Source organism: Macrotis lagotis, chromosome 1 (genome assembly GCF_037893015.1).
Source record: "Macrotis lagotis isolate mMagLag1 chromosome 1, bilby.v1.9.chrom.fasta, whole genome shotgun sequence".
Classification (NCBI taxonomy): domain Eukaryota; kingdom Metazoa; phylum Chordata; class Mammalia; order Peramelemorphia; family Peramelidae; genus Macrotis; species Macrotis lagotis.
Genome location: NC_133658.1, coordinates 575,013,951 through 575,036,189, shown reverse-complemented (window position 1 = coordinate 575,036,189; position 22,239 = coordinate 575,013,951). Strand labels below are relative to the sequence as shown.

At 34.8% G+C, this 22,239-nt stretch overlaps 1 protein-coding gene across 3 annotated transcripts in view; it reads left to right on the top strand.

Moving 5' to 3' along the window:
* LOC141507188 (solute carrier family 15 member 2-like) overlaps positions 1–21,378 on the top strand; it is a 103,171-nt gene extending 81,793 nt beyond the window's left edge. For all 3 annotated transcript variants that reach the window (XM_074214620.1, XM_074214621.1, XM_074214619.1), the window contains 7 exons: positions 8,259–8,423; positions 12,766–12,812; positions 14,674–14,784; positions 14,993–15,089; positions 16,389–16,535; positions 16,792–16,896; positions 19,247–21,378. In XM_074214620.1, coding sequence (XP_074070721.1) covers positions 8,259–8,423; positions 12,766–12,812; positions 14,674–14,784; positions 14,993–15,089; positions 16,389–16,535; positions 16,792–16,896; positions 19,247–19,408 — 834 coding nt within the window. In that variant the 3' untranslated portion in view covers positions 19,409–21,378. The remainder of the gene's footprint in view (positions 1–8,258; positions 8,424–12,765; positions 12,813–14,673; positions 14,785–14,992; positions 15,090–16,388; positions 16,536–16,791; positions 16,897–19,246) is intronic.
* The last annotated feature ends 861 nt before the right edge of the window (positions 21,379–22,239 follow it).

Here is a 22,239-nt window from a genome sequence, read left to right as displayed (position 1 = left end):
CAGCTGATCATTGTACAATATTGCTGTTCCTGTGCATAATATTCTTCTGGTTCTGCTAACTTACGTTTACATCAGTTCATATAAAACTCTTTTCAAGTTTTTCTGAGAGCATCCTACTTGTTCTTATAGTATAATAGTCTTCTATCACAATCATAAAACTGTATGATCCTGGGCAAAATCACTTAACTTCAGTTGCCTCCAAAACACAAAAACAAAACAACTCCCACTGCCCCCAGTAAAACCATATATCACAACTTGGTCAGCCATCCCCCAATTGATGACCATTCCCTGAATCTCTGATTCTTTGCCACCTGAAAAGAACTGCTACAAGAATTTTTGTACATGCTGGTCCTTTTGCACATACCCCCTTTTAAAAATCTCTTTGGGATACAGATCTAATAGTCATATTGCTGGTCAAAATTCCACGGGCATAATTCCAAATTGTTAACCAGAATGACTGGACCAGTTCACAACCCTAGGAACAATGCATCAGTGTCTCAATTTTCCCACATCCCCTCCAGCACTTGTCATTTTCTTTTTCTGTCATATTTGCCAGATTGATAGGTGTGAAGTGATATCTTAATTGTTTTAAAGTGAAGTTCTCTAATAGTGATTTGGAACATTTTTTTCATATGACTAGAGAGAGAGCTTTGCTTTCTTCTGAAAACTGCCTGTTCATATTCCTTGATCATTTATCAATTGGAGAATAACTCATATTCTTATAATTCAACTCAGTCCTCTAGAAATTAGAACTTTGTGAAAGAGACTTGCTATAATTTTTTTCTTTTGTGCTTTCTTCTAATTTTAGCTGCTTTTGTTTTGTTTGTGCCTATCTCTTGTTTTATCATAAATTCTTCCCTTACCTATATATCTGACAAGTAAGATATTCCATGCTCCCCTAATTTGATCATGATATCATTCTTTTATGTCTAAATCATGTACCTATTTAGAACTTAAGATATGGTATGAGATAATGATCTATAACTCATTTCTGCCATATTGTTTTCCAGTTTCCTTAGCAGTTTTTTGGTTCTAAAAGCTTGATCTTTGCATTTATCAAACTTTAGACTACCATGGTTATTTCTTTCTGTTCCCCATGTTCCTATACTATTCCATGAATTCATCACTCCATTGCTTATCAAGTATCAGATTATTTTGATGATTACTGCTTTGAAGGCTATTTTCTTTAACATTTTTATTTTCACTGATTCCCTTGATATTCTTGACCTTTTGTACTTCCAGATGAATTGTTATTATTTTTTCTAGGTCTATAAAATAATTTTTGATAATTTGACAAGGTACTGAATAAGAAAGTTATTTATGTAGAATTATCATTTTTATTATATTGGCTTATTATATTTAGATCTGATTTTACCTGTGTGAAAAAATGTTTTGTAATCATGTTCATTTAGTTTCTGAGATGGTCCTGGCATATAGACTCCCAAGTATTTTATATTTTCTCCTATTATTTTAAAAGATTTTTTCTTTCTATATCTTGATGCTGTACTTTTATATGTATATATATATATATATATATATATATATATATATATATATATATAAATGATGTTGACTTATGTGGCTTTATTTTTTATCCTGCTACTTAGTTATTAATTCAAATAGTTCTTTGGTTGAATCTCTAGGATTCTCTAAGTATACTACTATATCATCTACAAAGACTGATAGTTTTGTTCCCTCCTTGCCTGTTTTAATTCATTCAATTTATTTTCCTAATTTTATTGTAATGAATAGCAATTTTAGAGCAATAATGAGTAATGATAATGATAATGGGCATCCAGGCTTCCCCTCTTAACTTTTTGGGAAGGTTTCTAGCTTATCTCTTTACAGAGAATGCTTTCTGATGGTTTTAGATAACTACAACAGAGTGTTTTAAGGAAAGTTCTATTCATTCCTATGCTTTTTAATAGGATTTGGTATTGCTAGATGATTTTTGTACATATATTGAGATGATATTATGATATTTGTTGCTTTTGTTATTAATATGGTCAATTATGCTGCAGGTTTTCCTAATATTGAACCAGTCCTGGATCCCTGGGAAATTCGTCTATGTTTTCCTTCACTGTTTTTGATCTTCTTGGTTTAGGTAACAGAATCATATTTTTGTCATAAAGGGAATCGTAAGGACTCCTTTGCCTATTTTCCCAAATAGTTTGTATAGTATTGGAATTGATTGTTCTTTAAATTTTTGATAGAATTTGCTTGTGAATCAATTCATCTGGTCCTAGGGATTTTTCTTGCGACATTCATTGATGGCTTGTTAGTTTTTTTCCCTAAGAGAGTGCTATTTAAGTATTTTATTTTTCATTCTGTTAATTTTGACAATTTATAATTTTTAAATATTCAAACATTTCAGTTAGGTTGTCAGATTTATTGGAATATAATTGGATAAAATGATGACTTTTACTTCCTTTTTTTTGGTGGTGAATTTACTCTTTTCATTTTTTGATGCTGGTAAGTTGGCTTTCCTCTTTTAAAAAATAATCAACCAATATTTGGGGACAGTTAGGTGATGCAGTGGATACAATGCTGGTTCTGAAGTCAAAAAGACTCATCTTCCTGAGTTCAAATCTGACCTGAGACACTAGTTCTATGATCCTGGACAAGTCACTTCATCATTTTGCCAGTTTCCTCATCTGTGAAATGGGTTTGAGAAGGAAATGGCAAACACCTCATTATATCTGCCAAGAAAACCCCAAATGGAGTCATAAAGAGTCTAACATGACTGAAATGATTGAATGACAATAATAAAAACCAATGTTTAAGCTGTTGTATTGATTTTTCCATGAAACTGGCTCTTAATTTTATATGTTAGTTCAATGATTTTCTTGCTTTTAATTTTATTAACCTCTCCTTTGATTTTCAGGATTTCCAATTTAGTGTTGGGGGTTTTTAATTAGTTCTTTTCCCAGTTTTTTTAGTTGCATGCTCAATTTTTTGATCTGCTCTTCCTCTATTTTATTGATGTAATTATTTAAAGATATAAAAGTTCTCCTAAGTATTGCCTTGACTGTATGCCACATATTTTGGTATGCCTTTGTCATTTGTCATTCTCTTTAACAAAATTATTTATCAATTCTATTTGCTTTTTGATCCATTCTTCTTTAGTAGATAATTTCCTTTCCAATTAATTTTTTTTAATTTTAAGGCAATGGTGTTAAGTGACTTGTCCAAGGTCACATAGCTAGGTAATTATTAAGCATCTGAGACTGGATTTGAACTCAGGTACTCCTGACTCCAGGTCCTGTGTTCTAGCCACTGTGCCACCTAGCTGCCCCCAATGAACTTTTAATCTATATTTCCACAGCTCTTTATTGAATGTAATTTTATTTGCATTATGATATGAAAAGAATGTATTTAATATTTGCTTTCTTTCTTTGGTTGTGAGTTTTTATATGTCCTAATACATAATCATTTAGTTTAGGTGCCATGTACTGCTGAGAAAAAGGAATATTACTTTCTATTCTTACTCAGTTTTCTCCAGAGGTCTAGCATATCTAACATTTTTGACATTCTATTTATCTCCTTAACTTCTTTCTTGTTTATTTCATGGTAGGTATATTTCATTTGGAAAGGAAGATATTACTCCACTAGTATATTTTACTGTCTATTTTCTCTTGCAATTCATTTTACTTTTTCTTTCAGAATTTGGATGTTATACCATTTGTTGCCATATTTAGCACTGATATTATGTCATTGTCTATGAGAGCTTTTAGCAAAGTGTAATTTTTCTGCTTATCTCTCTTAATTAGATTTATTTTAGATTTTGCTCTGTTTTTATAATTTTAACTGGATAGATCTAGACCTGTCCCTTTTCTCTGTCTATATCTCTTTGTTTCAATCGTTTCTTGTGGACAACGTATTATAGGATTCTTGTTTTTAATCCATTCCATACACTTCCATTTTATGGGCAAACTCATTCTCATTCACTGTGTTACTTCCTTCTATCCTATTTCCCCATGTATCTTTTTTCTCTCTCCTTTCACCCCGTCCCTCCTCAACCATATTTTGCTTCTAACCACCATTTCCCCAATTCACATATTGTCCCCCTTCTCTCCTATTTCCCGGGAGGCAAGATAGATTACTATACTCATTTGATTGGATATGTTAGTCCTGTTTTGAGCAATTCCAATGAGAGTAAGTTCCTAGTATTGCCTGCTACCACCTCCAAATATTTCTCCCCCCTTAATTTTTTTTGAAAGATTTTATTTATTTTGAATTTTACAATTTTCCCCCAATCTTACTTCCCTCCCCACCACAAAAGGTAGTTTGTTAGTCTTTACTTTGTTTCCATGGTTTGCATTGATCTAAGTTGAATGTGATGAGAGAGAAATCATATCCTTAAGGAAGAAGCATAAAGTATGAGATACAGCAGAATTACATAATAAGATAATTTTTTAAAATTTATTTTTATTAAAGATATTATTTGAGTTTTTACAAGTTTCCCCCAATCTTGCTTCCCTCCCCCCCCCCACACACAGAAAGCACTCTGTCAGTCTTTACTTTGTTTCCATGTTGTACCTTGATCCAAATTGGGTGTGATGAGAGAGAAATCATATCCTTAAAGAGAAGAGAAGTCTAAGAGGTAACAAGATTAGACAATAAACTATCTGGTTTTGTTTCCTAAATTAAAGGGAATAGTCCTTGCACTTTGTTCAAACTCCACAGCTCCTTATCTGGATACAGATGGTACTCTCCTTTGCAGACAGCCCAAAATTGTTCCCAATTGTTGCACTGATGGAATGAGCAAGTCCTTCAAGGTTGAATACCACTCCCATGTTGCTGTTAGGGTGTACAGTGTTTTTCTGGTTCTGTTCATCTCACTCAGCATCAGTTCATGCAAATCCCTCCACGTTTCCCTGAAATCCCATCCCTCCTGGTTTCTAATAGAACAATAGTGTTCCATGACATACATATACCACAGTTTGCTAAGCCATTCAAGATAACTTTTTTAAAAAAAATTAAAGGTAATAATCTTTGGTCTTTGTTCAAACTCCACAATTCTTTCTCAGGATACAGATGTTCTACAGATGCCCCCTTAATTTTAAAAGCTCTTTATGCCTCTTTTATGTGAGTCATTTTATTTTCCCCTTCCTCCTCCTACTGCATTGCCTTTTTTTCTACCCCTTAATTTTTATTTTTGTATCATCCCATCATAATCCACTCATGTCCTTTGTCTATGTATATGCCTTCTAACTGCCCTAAGAATTATAAAATTCTTTTGGAGTTAAAAGTATCATTTTCCTTATTGAATCCCTAATGATTTCTCTTTCACATTTACCTTTTTATGCTTTTCTTGAATCTTCTGTTTGAATGTCAACTTTTCTATGCAGCTCTGGTTACTTTATTTTATTTTGCAAGGCAAATGGGGTTAAGTGGCTTGCCCAAGGCCACACAGCTAGGTAATTATTAAGTGTCTGAGACTGGATTTGAACCCAGGTACTCCTGACTCCAGGGCTGGTGCTTTATCCGCTTCACAACCTAGCCACCCCTGCTCTGGTTATTTTATCAGGAATGCTTGAAAGTTCACTTTTTCCTCCCAAAGGATTTTACTGTTATGCTGGGTAGATTATTTTTGGTTGTAATCCTAACTCCTTTGCCCTCTGGAATATCATATTCCAAGTCCTCTGCTCCTTTAATGTGGAAGTCACTAAATATTGTATGATTCTGATTGTGGCTTCATGATATTTGATTTTTTTTTCTGCTACTTGAAGTATTTTCTCTTTGCCATAGCAGCACTAGAATTTGATTATAATATTCCTGGGAATTTTCATTTGGAGATCTTTTTCTATAAGTGATCAATGGATTCTTTTAATTTCTATTTTACCCTGTGATCTAAGATGTAAGAGTAGATTTCCTTGATAATTTCTTGAAATGTGATGTCTTGGCTCTTTTTTATTATGGCTTTCAGATAGTACAATAATTGTTAAATTAGTTTTCCTTAATCTATTTTACAGGTTATTCATTTTTCTGATGAGATCTTTCACTTTTCTTCTATTTATTCATTCTTTTGACTTTGTTTTATTGTTTCTTGATGTCTTATGGAGTCATTAGCTTTTACATACCAAATTCTAATTTTTTTTAGGTTTTTGCAAGGCAATGGGGTTAAGTGGCTTGCCCAAGGCCGCACAGCTAGGTGTCTGAGGCTGGATTTGAACCCAGGTACTCCTGACTCCAGGACCAGTGCTCTATCCACTACGCCAACTAGCCGCCCCTACAAATTCTAATTTTTAAGAAATTATTTTCTTCAGTGAGATTTTTGTACCTCTTTTTCCATTTGGTCAGTTTTGCTTTTTAAAGTGTTCTTCTCTTCAATGGATTTTGTGCCTCTTTTATCATTTGGCTAGTTCTATTTTTAAGTTGCTAGTAGTTTCTTCAGTATTTTTTTTTTTGTCTCTCTTTCTACCAAGATGTTAATCTCTTTTCATAATTTTCTTTCATCACCATTTCTTTTCCCAATTTTTCCTCTACCACGCTTATCTCTTTAACTCTTGCAGAAATTCTTTTGATTGAATCTAATTGAAATTTTTCTTTGAAGTTTTTTGTATTTGTCTTCACATTATTGTCTTCTTCTGGGTTATATCTTGTTCTTCCTTGCCTCTGCAGCTTCTTATGGTCAAATTATTTTTGTTGTTTGATCATTTTTCAGTCTTACTCTTATTGACTGAATTTTATGTTAGAGTTGGACTCTTTTTACCTTGGATTGGGAAGGTATGATGCCAAGTTTCATGCTGCTGTTTTCAGAGAAAATCTCATCTGTAAGTTTTTGGTATTATCCTAAGAGAGGTATAGTCACTGTTCTCCTAGACTGGTCTCTGGTCTATTAGTCCCCTGTAGCTTACACATGATAGTGCTCCTCTTTAGTACTGTAACCAGTTCCTTCTTCCCTTATAACTTGACCACTGGTGATCCTTTCTACTTTGGTACTATGATCCAGATCTAAATGGAAAGTAGAAAAATTTTCTATGCCAATATACATAGTGCCAGCAAAGGATGCCCTGTTATCTCTTTCTGATTAGTGTCTGACCTCCATACCTATCTCTGAGCAGAGTTCCCAAAGCTGCTGCTGCTGCTGCTGCTGTGGTCACTTTTTGCCACTTCTGCATGGATGCACCCCAGAGAGCCTATTCCTCAGCATCACTGATTCCTCTTGTCAACTTCTTAAGTTTTCATAGGCTAGAAAGCATGTTTCACCTTGATCTTTTTTTTTTTTTGACTCTGCTACTCCAAAATTTGACTTGAAGTCTTATTTTAAATCTGTTTGGAGTAGAAGATTGGGAAATTTCAGCTGTGTGGTTATCCCTAATCCACTCTTGTGGTTCTGCCACTTTTCTGCCATCAGAGTGGCTTTAATGCATTAAAGTTCAGTCCCTTTGAAAGTCTGTTTTTCTATTGCCTGTTTTTTGATATGCAACATGCACCCAATAGAAATGGAAATGTTGAGTTTTGAGAAGATATCAAATTGGCTTTGCCTGTAATTAGAATTAAAAAGGGGGAACATTTTCCCCAGAAAACATAGGATTCCTTTTTAAAATATAGATTTGAGAGTCTGAATGTACAGTTCAAAAAATCATATAATAATGATGATGATAATAATAATATCTAGCATTTATATGTTTTAACCTTACAGAACATTTTATAAATGTTTTTCCTTTGGTATTCACAATAATACAGTAAGTTAGATGCCATTATTATCCTCATTTTACAGATGGAGAAACTGAGACTGAGAGAATTTAAATGACTTTCTCAAGGTCACATAGCTAATAAGTTTCTGAGGCAGGATTCTAATTCAGATCTTCTACACTCCAAGTATAGCACTCTAACCCTTGTACAACCTGGATTATCTGGCAATCTGTATGTTTAGTTTTAGTAGTTTTAAGTAATGAAAGAATAAAGCATATATTAATTACAATATGTTAAGTACTCTACTTAGCATTTGGAATAAGAGAAGAGAAAGATGATCCCTTTTCTTAGGGAGTGTAATTGCTAAGTGGATGTGACAATACATATAGGAGCACTCAGATGCAGGGCAGAAAGTCCTAAGGGTGCAGTGACAGAATTGATGGTAAGCCCCCAAGAGTTCTTAGGATGCATTGGGATATCTACCTTGAAGAGTTAGGAGTGTGAAAGAGAGAAGAATTGGAGAGTCTAAGTTTCCACTGATTGGATGTTAACCACATGAAACCCAGAAGGGAATAAAAGAGGAAAACCTAATGATTTTATGGTTGCTTTTTCTACAGCAAACACCAAAATATTCCAAACTCCTTCTGAACACTCAGAACCAAAGTTTCCAGTTTCAGCTACAGTCTAGAAGCTCATTTGTCAGCAATGAGCATATGGTGGAGGAGAAGAGCCGATACAGCTTGGTCATTCTTGGAGATGAAAACGATGTCTCCAGCATCCTGGTAAGGGCTGAGACATTCAGTATGCCCTTATGGGTATACTGAAGTCCTAGAGATATGAGATAACTGGTATATTAATCCATTGGCAGGGGTAGCTGATAGGCATTGCAAGGTTGCAAGCTTGCAAGGTTGGCCTGGGACATTTTATTTATGTATTTATTGATTCATTTTTTTAGTTGTTTTTTTTTTTTTTTTGCAAGGCAATGGGGTTAAGTGGCTTGTCCAAGGCCACACAGTTAGGTAATTATTAAGTGTCTGAGGCCAGATTTGAACTCAGGTACTCCTGACTCCAGGTCCGGTGCTCTATCCACTGCACCACCTAGCCACCCCTATTGATTCATTTTTGATGGACTTTATCAATGAGCTACAGTGTATAGCCTTGTAGAGGATATACTTACAAGATTTGCATTGGTCAGGTCTGCACAACACAGAGTGGATCAAAGAATTAGACAGTTATCTAGGCAATTCAGATAGTTAAATTTACTCCCTAAAAAATATAACCAGATAAAAAACCTGACTATTCTATGTTAAGAAGTGAAAACTGACAGAGGCCAAAAGCCAAGAAATTATGGTCAGGATCATACAACTATGGTAAAGAAAAAACCTTTAAGACAATAAAAATTTAAAGAAAATCTTTAAATATAGTATATTTAAAGATAAAGAATAACAACATGAAAAACTGAATATACTCCTAAAGGGGAAAAGGGGACCTTTAATTAGGCCAGAGAACTTTTAAGTATTTTTGTTTAAAATAACAGAGCTAGTAGAATCTTTCAAATGAAAACCAGAAGTGAAGAGTAACCTAGAAAACTTTTGATATGCAAATATAGCAGTTTTTAGGGGAAATTATCTCTAAATACTTTTCATCAGCAAAAGAGAAAATGACTATATTAATGAATTGGGCATGTAATGACAACAAAAGAGTGGGAAACCTCACATTAACAAAAACAAAAAACCCAACAAAAAATAAAATAGAAATTCTAAAATCAAAGATTTAAGCAAAATTGAAAATAGAAAACCCTTGAATTTGTTATTAAGAGCTTGAATTGTAAACCAAGAGCTCCTTTTCAAAACTAATAAAAGAGGTATCATTAAATAATATTTTTTCTTTAAAAAAGATAAAACCAAATTTCTAATCAGAGAAAAAGAAAATTAAGAAAAATGAAGGCTAAATAAATGAAAATTATTAGAAACTACTTTGCCTAATTTTATGCCACTAAAACTGATAAGATGATATATGCAAAAAAATATAAATTACCTAAATTAGAACAAGAAATAGAGAAAAATGATCCAAATCTAAAAAAAAAAAAACACAACCAAGCAAAAACAAAAGCAGTGAAAGAGTCATAAAGATAATACCAAGGTCAGACAGATACGGATGAATTCTATCAAACATTCAAAAATCAACTAAATGTAGAATTCTATAAATTATGTTTAAAAGCAAACTCTTGAAATTCCTTCCATGAGACAAATATGGTCTTAGTGTGTTTGTTTTGGCTTTTGTAAGGCAATGGGTTAAGTGACTTGCCTGAGGTCACACAGCTAGGTAATTATTAAATGTCTGAGGTTGGATTTGAACTCAGGTCCTCCTGATTCCAGGGCCCATGTGCTGCATCACCTAGCCACCCTTTGGCTTGGTACCTTAATCAGGGAAAGATAAGGCATAGAAAGAAAATCAAAATAACTTCCCTAATGAATACAGGTACAAAAATACTGAATAAAATATTAGTAAATAGGCTATAACAAAATTTTTTTTAAAAAGTTATATACTATGATCAGCTGAAGGCAGGGTTGGTTCAGTATTAGGAAAATTATAAACAAAACTGAAAATATTAATAAAAATTTCATGACTATATTAATATATGAAGAAAAAGATTTTGAAAAATTCAATATTCTTCTATATTAAAAAAATTAAAAGCATATGAACAAGTGGGCTGTTCCTTGAAATAGTATATATTTTAAACTTAAGAGTTAGCATTATTAGTAATGAAGAAATACAAGACATCTTTCTGGTCAGATCAGAAGTAAAGCAAATATGTTCACTATAATTTGACATAGTTATAAAATAATAGCTATAGCAGCAAGATAAGAAAAATAATTTTTAAAAATAAGCATACAGGGGCGGCTAGGTAGCATAGTGGATAAAGCACCAGCCTTGGAGTCAAGAGTACCTGGGTTCAAATCCAGTCTCAGATACTTAATAATTACCTAGCTGTATGGCCTCGGGCAAGCCACTTAACCCCATTTGCCTTGCAAAAACCTAAAAACAAAAATAAACTAAAAATAAGCATACAGCACAAATAAAATTATCATTTTTTTCTTATGATAGATGATTTGTTTAAAGAACCCTAAGGAGTTGACAATATATGAATTGAAATAGTAACCTTAACAAAACCTAAGAAAAAAGGAAAAATAAATTACACTCAAAACTATAGAATTATCAAATATCCAGAAGTCTGACTATCAAGACAGAGACAGGAATTATATGGCTATAACTAAAATCTTTGCAAAAATAAAAACAATTAGAGAGATACTGATTGCTCATGCTTTGATAGAACCAATAATTTAGGAATGACAATACTACCTAAAATAATTAACTTGTTCAGTGCTATATCAATCAAAGTGGCAAAAATTTTCATTTTAGAATGGGAAAATTAATGTGTCAACTTAAAGTACACAGTTAAAAACCTCAAAGGAAATATTTTAAGAAATGGAAAGGGGTAGCCAAAGCATCACCAAAGTTTACTACAAAGCATTAATCATGAAAACCATTTGATACTGGTTTTAAAAACTAGAACAGTTAATCACTGGATCAGATGAATATCTACAAGCAAACAAGTAGAATCTTCAATAAACCCAAAGACTCAGACTATTTGGGTAAGAATTTAATGTTTAACAAATGCTACTGAAAAAAATTGTAGATTGTTTGAAATTAGGTTTATATCAACACCCTATGCCACTTACCACCCATAAGCTTCAAATGGATCAATGACCTAGATATAAAAAAATCCTATCATATAAAGAAATTCAAGGAGTATGGAAAAAGATGTCTTTCATAATTGCAATTAAGATAAACTTCTTTAAAAACAAAGGATAGAAAAAATGGACAATTTAGATAACATAAAATTGAAAATCATTGATGAACTTAGTTAAAATTAAAAGGGAACTTAACTGAGAAAAAATCTGTAGCAAATTTCTCTAAGATTTAATACTACATTGTACATATTGAAAGTATAAATATGCATATATATGGAAATGTTATAAACATATAATCCAATAACTAAATGGTCAAAGAATAGGAATAAATGAGAATAAATTCTCAAAAGAAAAACTAATAAGATAAATGCAAATTAAAACAGCAATGAAATTCCACCTAGCATCCATCAAAAAGGTAAAAATTACAAAAAAAAAAAGGAAAATGGCAATTACTGAAGGACTTTAGGAAACAAATTTCCTAACATACAATTGATGGAGTTCAAATTGATCATTCTGGAAAGCATTTTGAAACTTTAACCAAAAAGTTGCAGAACTATATGTATCCTTTCTTTCAGCAACACCAGTACAGGGCCTCAAAGAGATTAAGGAGGGCAAGGACCAATATGTGCAAAAGTGTTGGTAACAGGATTTTTTTTGTTTTACCAAAGAATTGAGAAAAAAAAAGTTAGGGGGTTGTTTGAATAACTTAAGACTGATGAATATGATAACGATATTGTTTGCCACAGGATACTGGAAAAGGAACAGGAAACTTGATAAGAATTGCATGAAATTAAATAGAGTATATTAAATAGAACAAGGAAAACAATTTATATGCAAACTACCATAATATTATGAAAAAAGCAACATTATTATTATTATTATCATTATAAGTATTGATCAATGACCAATCAGAAATTCAGAAGACTGATGTTAAATCATGTTTCACCTTTTTTTTGCTAGAGAGATGATGGACTATAATAGTAGAGTCACACATTTTCAAATGAGGACAATGTGTGGGATTTTTTTTTTTTTGGTTTATTTTTTGCTTGACTAGCCTTATTTGTTACAAGAAAGAGCTTTTCTTTTTTAGTTAAAGGAGTGCTTCAGGTCTGGGAGTTCAGAGTTGCCTGTCTAAACTTTTATTATGGATTCTATTAATTTTAGTATAAGCTACCTTCCTTCCAGATTTTTTTGCAAGACACTCCATTACTACATGCAGGCGTGCTACATGCAGGCATATTAAGCTTTCCCAATATTTTGGTTATTTTTGTGAAATCATTTAAAAAAAATTCTTTATCTCTTTACAGTTTGAAAATCCTACCCTCTCCCACCCCCCACCCCCAATAAACTTACTTTGTTTTTTTTATAGCTGAAAGACATGGGAACCAAACCAGTTAATGGAATGGCAGCTGTGAGGTATGTGTAATGGAATCCTAGTTCCCAGGGCATGTTCTACATCTCATCTAGTACAGACATGAATGGATTAGCTGCAGGGTTCTATGGTCCACAGGAGTGGTCACCTCCAAAATGTCTGCAGCATGAGAATTGGCAGACATTTCCCTTGGAAATGAAAGGCAGGAAGAGCAGAACTTAAGGCAAGTTAGCTTAGGATCCAAACCGGGAAAGTTGGAAGAGATCTTAGAGGTTACCATATTTCCCCCCCTGTAAAAGACACACATACACACACACACACACACACACACACACACACACACACACACATACACATAATATATATATATATGGAAAATGTACCTTATATGACAGACCTTAATTTGGGGGGTGAAATTTGAAAAAAAACCCTGCATTACATAAAGTTATTGAGCTCAAGTTCTATTCATCATAAAATCCATACAACTCATCACTGTCAAAACTCCCTCCCATTAGCTCATCTTCATCTCTATTTGATGATGAGCCACTATCTCAGGAGAGGCTCTGCCTGATCTCCTGCCTGTGCTCTGGTCTGTGGTTGACCATAAGCTCTCCCTGGGCAAGTCTGGTGCCTGGACACATGCTTAGTCCATTGTGTTCCATGAACCTGAAGCACCAGTTGTGTCTCCTTGGAAATCAGTCATTTCTTGTGACTCCTGTTGAAATATCTCTCTGGACACAGGAATTCCAATATCCCTTTGTTCTTCAATCCATCTCTTCAATTCCCTCTGTAAACCAGGCCATTTTGCCTCTCATGGCCTTCTACTATCAAGATGTTCTCAGTACGGTTTCTTCTTCCTGTGTCCAGGCTCAGATTGTTTTTCTCAACTGGAGGAGGACAAAACTGATGTACAGTAGCATGATTTCCATTCACTTTTGTAAACTGGATCACTTTGAACTTGAATTCAGCACTGGAATGGGGCAAAAGTAATCTAATATACTGGTAACAAATGTGAAACAATGAGCACAAAGACAAGTGTGAAAAAAGCAGGAAATGCAAGTAAAAAATTGTACAACTACTATATAAGATGCTCCCAATTTTTAGACACCAATTTTTTCAAAAGAGTATGTCTTATACATGGGGAAATACAGTATATGGTTCAGCCACCTTGTTTTGAAGTTGAGGAAGCTAAGGTCCAAAAAGTTCAAATGGCTTATTGAAAGTCACACCGATAGTTACAAGCAGAGCAGAGATTTAGGTTCAGGTCTTCTGATACTTAACCCAGAGCTGGTATCTGCCATACAATACTATGTCCCTAAAGTACTTCTCATCCCAGATGGATTTTTTTTTTTTTGACTAGGTAAAAGAGGCCTGGTATTGATTTGTTATGCAATTGTCCTGTACTTGTGCAGTTGAAATTTTAAAACCTAAATGCAGAGTTCTGTTACATTTATCCCAATTTACATTTCAGCTTGTTAGTTCTAGCCTATGCTGTATTTCCAACCCATTGATCTCTTTCGATTGCACATGTAACAACCAACATATTTGCTATATACTAGGTAGTGAGGCAGCACAGTAGATAGAGTGGTAGACCTGATGTCAAGCAAACTCAGTTCAAATCGAGACTGAGACATTTCCTAGCTGTATGACCCTGGACAAATCACCCGATCTCGGCCTCCATTTCCATAATAGTAACATGGAGATACTAATAGTACCTGCCTCCCAAGAAGATTAAAGGAGGTAATATTTGGTAGATATTAAATCAGTGCTTGATTCCTTCCTTTTAAAAAATGTGAGATTACTCTACCATCACTTAGAGAATCAGGTTGGTTCATTAGAGTTTTATAATTTCTTTTTTAGTGAGAATCTGATGCTATAATTCATTGTTCCTCTCCTCATTTACAGGTTTGTTAACACTTTGAACAAGGAAGTGAATATCAGCCTAGGCAAAGACAATGCTCTCACCGTTGGTGAAAATTACAGTTTCTCCTCTTACAGAACTTTGGAAAGGGGAGAGTAAGTATCTTAAACCCAAAATTATTTATATGAGGGGGTAGGATATCTTTATAATGCTTCACAGGTTAAACTATATGGCCAGTTCCCAGTTTTCCAGACAATTGCCAGCTGTTTACCACCATTCTGATAAACATGTGAATACTGTTCTTCCTGGAGAAAAGAGTGTGGTTTGTCTAATCCTATGTTTTCCTTTCCCTCCATCATTTAGATATCATTATGTGCCATGTCATACAGAAAATGAGGAATTTTTCCTAGACCTTGGCCTTCTTGACTTTGGTGCAGCATATACAGTCTTCATTGTTAAGGTCAGCTGCCATCTCCCCATTTAAGAGGGAACTGGATGTTGAAGACATTAGCACTGGTCCTTGAGTCATGGTCCATAAATGGATTATAGGAAGCTAAGGCTGAATGTAGAATGCACAATTAAACATTCACCCAGCTTCTTCCTCATTCCTACCCCCCAAAAATAATAGGATCCCCCCCCCAAAAAAAGTGAGGCAATTATCTTGGTCCCTATGGTGTATTTGTGAATTTTTTCCTCTTTTATTTTGTGCTTCACTATGACTCAACAAGGCAATATAGTTTAGTGGAAAGAATATTAGATTTGGTCAGAGGACCTGACTTTAAATATTGTCTTTGCTGCTTTCTAACTGTGAGATTTAGGACAAATTATTTTTCTAATTTCTGGATATCAGTTTCCTCATCCATAGAAGAAGCATTAAACAGTTTGATCTCTTGAGATCCTTTCAACTTTAAATTTCATTAGGAAAATTTAAGGAAAAAGATTTGGTGTGAGAATAGGGTGTATATTTAAAAATAAATTAAAAAATAAAGCTTTTCACCTTGAGAAGGTACTATGCATGGAGCAGCCAGTAGCACAATGGATAGTGTATGAGGCTTGAAGTAAGGTGAGTTCAAATGCAACTTCAGAGACTTACTAGCAGTGTGACCCTGGGAAAGTCACTTAGCCTTAGTTCTTCATCTGTAAAATGAACTGGAGAAAGAAATGGCAATTGGCTACAGGATTTTTGCTAAGAAAACCCCAAATGGGGTCACAAGAATAGGACATAACTATAAATAACTGAACAGCAACCTTACCATGACCAGAGCTAAAGCTTAGACTATAGGACTAAAGTTAGCAATCTAGTAACATGGTCCCCCTGTCTCTTCAACATATTGATAGGCTTCAGGGGATAGTGGGAAGAGCAATGGATTTAGATTCTAGATCCATTTGAGTTTGAATCCTAGCTCTAATACATTATAATTGAGAATCACTTTTATATGACTAAAAATGGAAAGCTGGAGTAAATCTGGTAATTAATTTTCCCTTATCCCTGCCAAATTGTTGTTTTGCCTACATTGTACACAAAAAATTACATTAATTTAATGATCTAAAAACATGAATTTTAGTAGTTCTTATATTTTCTAGTGTGACTAAGTGCTTCCCCTTTCTGGTTCATCATCACTGGACCCTGGAGAAGAAGATATCTGATGAATTAAAAATTATTTCCTCTACAAAGTTGTAGTAAAGCACTCTCTAGATGTTTGTTAATGTGTGTTACTGGGATAATTGTCTGATGTGTCTCCTTTCTTTTCTTTTGTAGAAACCTGGAAAAGGCCCCCAAGCCTGGAAAACCAAGAATATTCCTGCCAACAAGGTGTCTGTCTTGTGGCAGATGCCACAGTATGTGCTTATTACAGCTGGAGAAGTCATGTTCTCTGTCACCAGCTTTGAATTCACTTACACTGAGGTAAGCAGTTCTAGCAGCTGACTTCTAGGATTGAGTGGAACAAATTGGGAATTCAGAGTGGATGATTTTTGAGAGCTGAAACTTCCCCAACCAAATCCTCCTCCTCTTATCTGTAACCCTGCATAGAAAGCCAGCTCGGGATGTAGCAGGTTATAGGTCTGAGGCCAAAAGGGAATCAAGACAGACATTTAGGCAATCTGCTGGATACAAAGCCCCATGAACCCTTGCTCACCTCCTTTTCTTGGATCTTTTCCAGGCTCCTCCTAACATGAAGTCCGTGCTACAGGCAGCCCGGTTGTTGACGGTCTCCATAGGAAACTTTATTGTACTTATTGTGACAAAGTCTGTCTTTCTGATACAGGTAAAATTTCAAGTTCTGGGTCATGGACCTTGTGGTATAAATTATAGTGTGGGTCTCTCCTGCTTAAACATCAGCAGGTTCTACTTTCTACCCCATATGATTGTATGCAGAAATCTCTATTGAGTGATGTGTTGGTCTTCCATGGGCTCACTCTAGTCAGGCAAATTTGCTTAAACAGGATGTGTGTGTGTGGGGTGGACAACAGGATAGTTATAGGGGATAGAAAGCTAAGGGTTGCTTCATCCATACATTAGTCACAGAGGCTGGAGGGGAAATGGGTTGGCCACTGAGTGAGGGGAGAATTCCCTCTGTGAGTAGTTGCAAAAATAGTTGAGTCATGTTTAGATGAGCAAAGGGCTGAGGGTCCACACTGGAATTCAGTCCTGTGTTTTATCCTTCACTTGTTGCATGATAAGAATAAAATTCACTATTTTCTTGTAATAATTGTACAAGGCAGGCAACACCACTATCCTCATTTTACAGATGACAAAACTTAGGCACAGAGTAGTAAGTCATCCGTGTGACTTATTGAAGGTCATACAGTTCACAAATGACAGAACCAGGATTCAGGTGTTCTACTCCAAATCTCAGATCTCACACTTTTTTTCACTTACCCTATGTTTCTTTCCATTTTGCCATGTTCTTGTGTGAGTCTAGGTAATGACTTCTCTCTAGTCATTCTCCAAATAAAAATAGAAACTAGAGCATTATCAAATTCATCTAAATGATATGCATATGTATATGTATGTATTTTTGTGTAGTTTCATATCAATATGTACATAGGCATATGCATGCAAATATACATATATATATGTAATTTGAATTAAGGACAAAGCTGAAAAAAGGGTATTTTATTATTTTTCCTTTTAAAAAACTTTACTTATTTAAGGCAATGGGCTTACACAGCTAAGCAATTCTTAAGTTTCCGAGGGCAGATTTGAACTCAGGTCCTCCTGACTCCAGGACCAGTGCTCTATCCACTGCTCCACCTAGCTACCCCTGAAGGAGGGTATTTTAAAAGATCATGGACTTCATATCACATTCTTGTTTCACAGGAAGGAGAGATGGTATTTTTGAAGTGTTCTCTATAACTGCAGTGTTCTGTCAAGTTTAGGATAGCTATGAAATAAAAGTGTGAAAATGAAGTTAAGAGAACCTTTAGACTTCTCATACCTCTTCTTCTATCCAACCCTACATGAATCTAGATAAGTTTTCTGTTCCTATGGGCGAAAATAGGAACATTGGTGTGATAGCTTTAGATGTCTTTGTCATAGAATGGAAAGAAGAATCCAAGAACCATAAGTACCCAACTTCTCCAATCCCATGACTCTAGCATGGATTTCTCATTTCTAAGTGCAGAGACAATTGTTTCCTTATCTTAAAAAAATCTCCAATAAAGTTATTTTCACATTAAAATTATTTTCCTCCTTACCTATTCCCTACCAAGGTAGTTTTTTTTATATCTAAATTGTTGCTCAGTTGTTTCAGTCATGTTCAGCTCTTTGTGACTCCATTTGATAAATTTTTTGTCAAAGATATTGGAGTGGTTTGCCATTTCCTTCTCCAGCTCATTTTACAGATGAGGAAACTGAGGCAAATGGGGATAAATGAGTTATCCAGGATCACACAGCTTGGGAGTGTGTGAAGCTGAATTTGAAGACACAAAGATGGGTCTGACTACAAGCCCAGCTCTAAATTAGGAGCCTTCAAATTGAATTCTAATCCCATTTTCTCTTATTTGGAACCTAGAAAAAGAAACTAATATTACAGGAGCCTTTTTCTGAGATTCCATAGAACTTTCATCTTCCCAACATCCCTGTCAGAAGAAAGGATGAATTTTTATTCATTAAAAAACTAGAACAGATACAGAGGATGCATGTGAATTCTGATAAGTACCCTGGTAGGAGTGTGACAGTACAAAAGAGAGAAAGCAGAAAGCCTGATGATGAAAAAAAGCTGGCCTCCTTGTCAGACAGGTATTTTCTATCAGGGAAATGAGCTGGTAGTATTAGTCTTTTCAGTTTCCACTTTGAGACCCAGTCTCTGTTTTAAAATTTCTTGATTATTTTTATTTTGAACTTAACAAACAGGAAATAAAATGGGCATTTCCATAAACACAGAAAATAAGAAAATTGCAGATCTCTATTGCATGCATTTTTAGTGAATCTTGCCTGTGATCCCCAGGTTGAGGTTCTTGGAATCATTCTTTTCCAAAACCTCTACTTTATTTCCTGAGGAACCCATATTGGAATTAGCTTGTTCCTGGGTTCTCCCCAATTTCTTTAATTGTGGCATCTCACCATAATGCTATGAATATGTTTTCTAACCAGTTTCTGTCCTCTTTTCTCAGTGGATTGAGTTCATCTTCTTTTCTGGCCTCCTGTTTATCGTCTGCTTCATCTTCTCCACCATGGGCTACTATTACATTCCCATAAATCAGGGAAAGAAGGAAAAAGAGAAGGAATTTCCTGAAGTAGAATCTGGGGATCTCCTTGTGACTCAACAATTCTAATACCTCCTGGACCTTCTTCCCATTTCCGGACACAAATCCTTTTCTCTCACTTCCCTACGGCATTCCTAGATGGAAATTCTCTCTCTCCAGTTTGAGGCATGGCACAGTCTTTCCTTTGTCAGTAGCATGAGAGGGAATCAGCTTCCTTAAAGGGATGAACCCCCAGCCTTCCAGAAGTGAGCCCCAAACATGCCTGAGGAGTCAGTTGGACTTATCCTTATCTCATTGGCAACTCTGGTAAAGGCCCTGGCCACTTTGCAATTCAGACTTCGAGTTTGTACAATGAGTACAATATGTGGCTGAATTTGGGGCAGATAATGACTGCTTTGCTGTCCAAAGGAACTTGAAGAACATAATAAAGTGCCCATTAATGGGTTTATAACTGGCTCTGGAAATTTGGAGGGTTGTGGGGGAGGAGAAATGTAAAGGACTCAAATACACTTAAGTGGGGACACTTCCATGTGTATCTGTCCCTTGATGTATTTTTTTATTACTTGAACCTGTGACTGAGAGATGATTGTTAGAAGGAATAGCCCTAGGAAATATCTGAGGTACTATAAATCCCTAGGGTACTATAACCAGGTAAGCAGCAAGTACTCTATGACTAAAGTTGTGGTAAGCAATTTGGGGAATACAAATTGGGGCAAAAGGCTTGCCCTCTGGGAGCTTACCATCTAGTTAGGCAATTAAAACAAACGTGTGTGTGATCTTCGCCATCACTTTTTATATGTTTGGGTTTGCAAAGCTGGCTATTTAGAGGCTCTTTCTTCCTAAAAACTATGCCTTTAGTTTGGGTAACTTTCATCATATGAATAATGATAGATAGTTTTGGCAAGGTGAACCAAATGGCAGAAGGTGGGTAACATTCTTCTTCATTTCTCTGGGATCATGGTTGGTTACTGTATTGATTAGAGTATTGAGTTTTTCAAAGTGATTTGTCTTCACTATTGTTGTTGTTTATTCTTCCAGTTCTGCTCATTCCCCTCTGAATCAGGGCATACAAATCTTCCTAGATTTCTCTGAAACCTTCCCTTATAGAATAATACTAAAAATAAGTTTGATTAGCTTGAAGAAGAAATGAAAAGGCTCAAGAAGAACAATATTCACTATTTCTTTGTTATTGCCATGACATACAGTGAAGGAAATTGGTAGGGACTCTCCTGCTGAAGGAGAGTCATAAGATACTAAAGGAAATAGTGGCTATCCATGTTTTGATATAAAAATACACAAAGGCTCCTAACGACTAAGTGTAGCTAACAAAAATAACTTACCTACTGGTCTCAAGGAGTTTTACACTGAGAGAAAATAATGATATGATAAAAATTCAAGATGATCTGAGGAGGGATTAAGTATACTAGCAACTGGGGAGATAAGGAAATGTTTCACATTACATCTAAATCGAACCTTAAAGAAAGCCACAGATTCTGAGAGGTGAGAAAGAAAAATGTACTTCAGCCACAAGGGAGAGCCTAAGCAAAAGCTTGGAGCAGGAGAAGGGATATTAAATTGATTTAAGTATAACTTCATTGTCAATATTTTGAAGGTCAACTCTCCTAGGACCAATGTTAAGCAAATAAAGGAGAATAATATGAAATGTTTAGAAAAGCAGGTGAAAAAAACAGATTGAAAGGCTTTAAAAATTGAGTTTGTAATTTACCTTGAGGTAATAGGGCTGGAGATTTTTGATTAGAGGAATGACATGGTCATAGGGTCAAAGATTTTCATCTAGAAAGAATCTTAAAAGCCATTTAATTTTTTAAAGCACCTAAACTAAATGAGAAAAAATACTAATTTTAAAATCACGTTTTAATTGTATTTCTAGTTCTAATTTTAACAAAAGTCCGGGATATATTATATATACACATTATCTTTTATCTATATTTATTAAGATGTTTCCAATAAGTGCCAGAAAGTTCTAAAAATAACCTTATAACAGGTTTTAAACCAAGAACAAAATGTTTATCCAAGAGAAAAACATGTCAAAAATATATTTTGTGATGTTGGATCATAATATACATAGTATATAAAGTATACAAATCACAAGATGCAAAGAATAGTTTGTGAAGGTTTTTCCTACATTAAATTAGTATCTTTTGATGTTTTTGTAGTATTTGCACTTATTTTGAACAACTTGTGACTTTTAAGGTTAGTAAATTCAATTAAGCATTATGCTTTAATGAATTTCAATTATCTGCAATATATGAGGTGCCCAAATTTTGCTTCCACAGGTCTAACCATCTTACTTCATAGAAGAGAACACTGAGACACACAGAGGAAGTGGCAAATACAAGATTTAAACCAAAGTTCCCTCCAAATCCATTATTATTTTTTCTCTATCACTTTGGCTTCATGGTCAGAACTGGGCCTTAACAGTATTAACTTTGAGACAGGAGAGCCTGGAAACAAATTGGGAAGCAATTACAACAGTACAGAGCAAGATATAAAAAGGTCCCGAACCTAGAACAAAGAGACTGTGAGCAGAGAGAAGAGGATGGTTTCGAGAGATGTTCTAAGTTCGAGCTGATGAAACTTGGCAGTTGATTGGATTCTAAGGATTGGAGAGGGAAAAGGTGCAGAGGGTGGATTTATGGCAAGGAAGATAATTGGAAGATTGCTGACAAGATCAGTTCTTCCTAGAATAACCAGAGCAATGGAAAACTGCTAAGTGCAGCAAAGCAGCAAGGAAAAAAAAAAAGGAATCACCAATGAAATAATCCCCTGAAGAAAAATAGGTGCAACGGCAAAGAATCCTGTAGAAGAGCTATACCTCAGACAATTCTAAGAGTCCTTTTTCCCTGTAACCCCATCCAGAACCATTGGGTGGGGCAGAC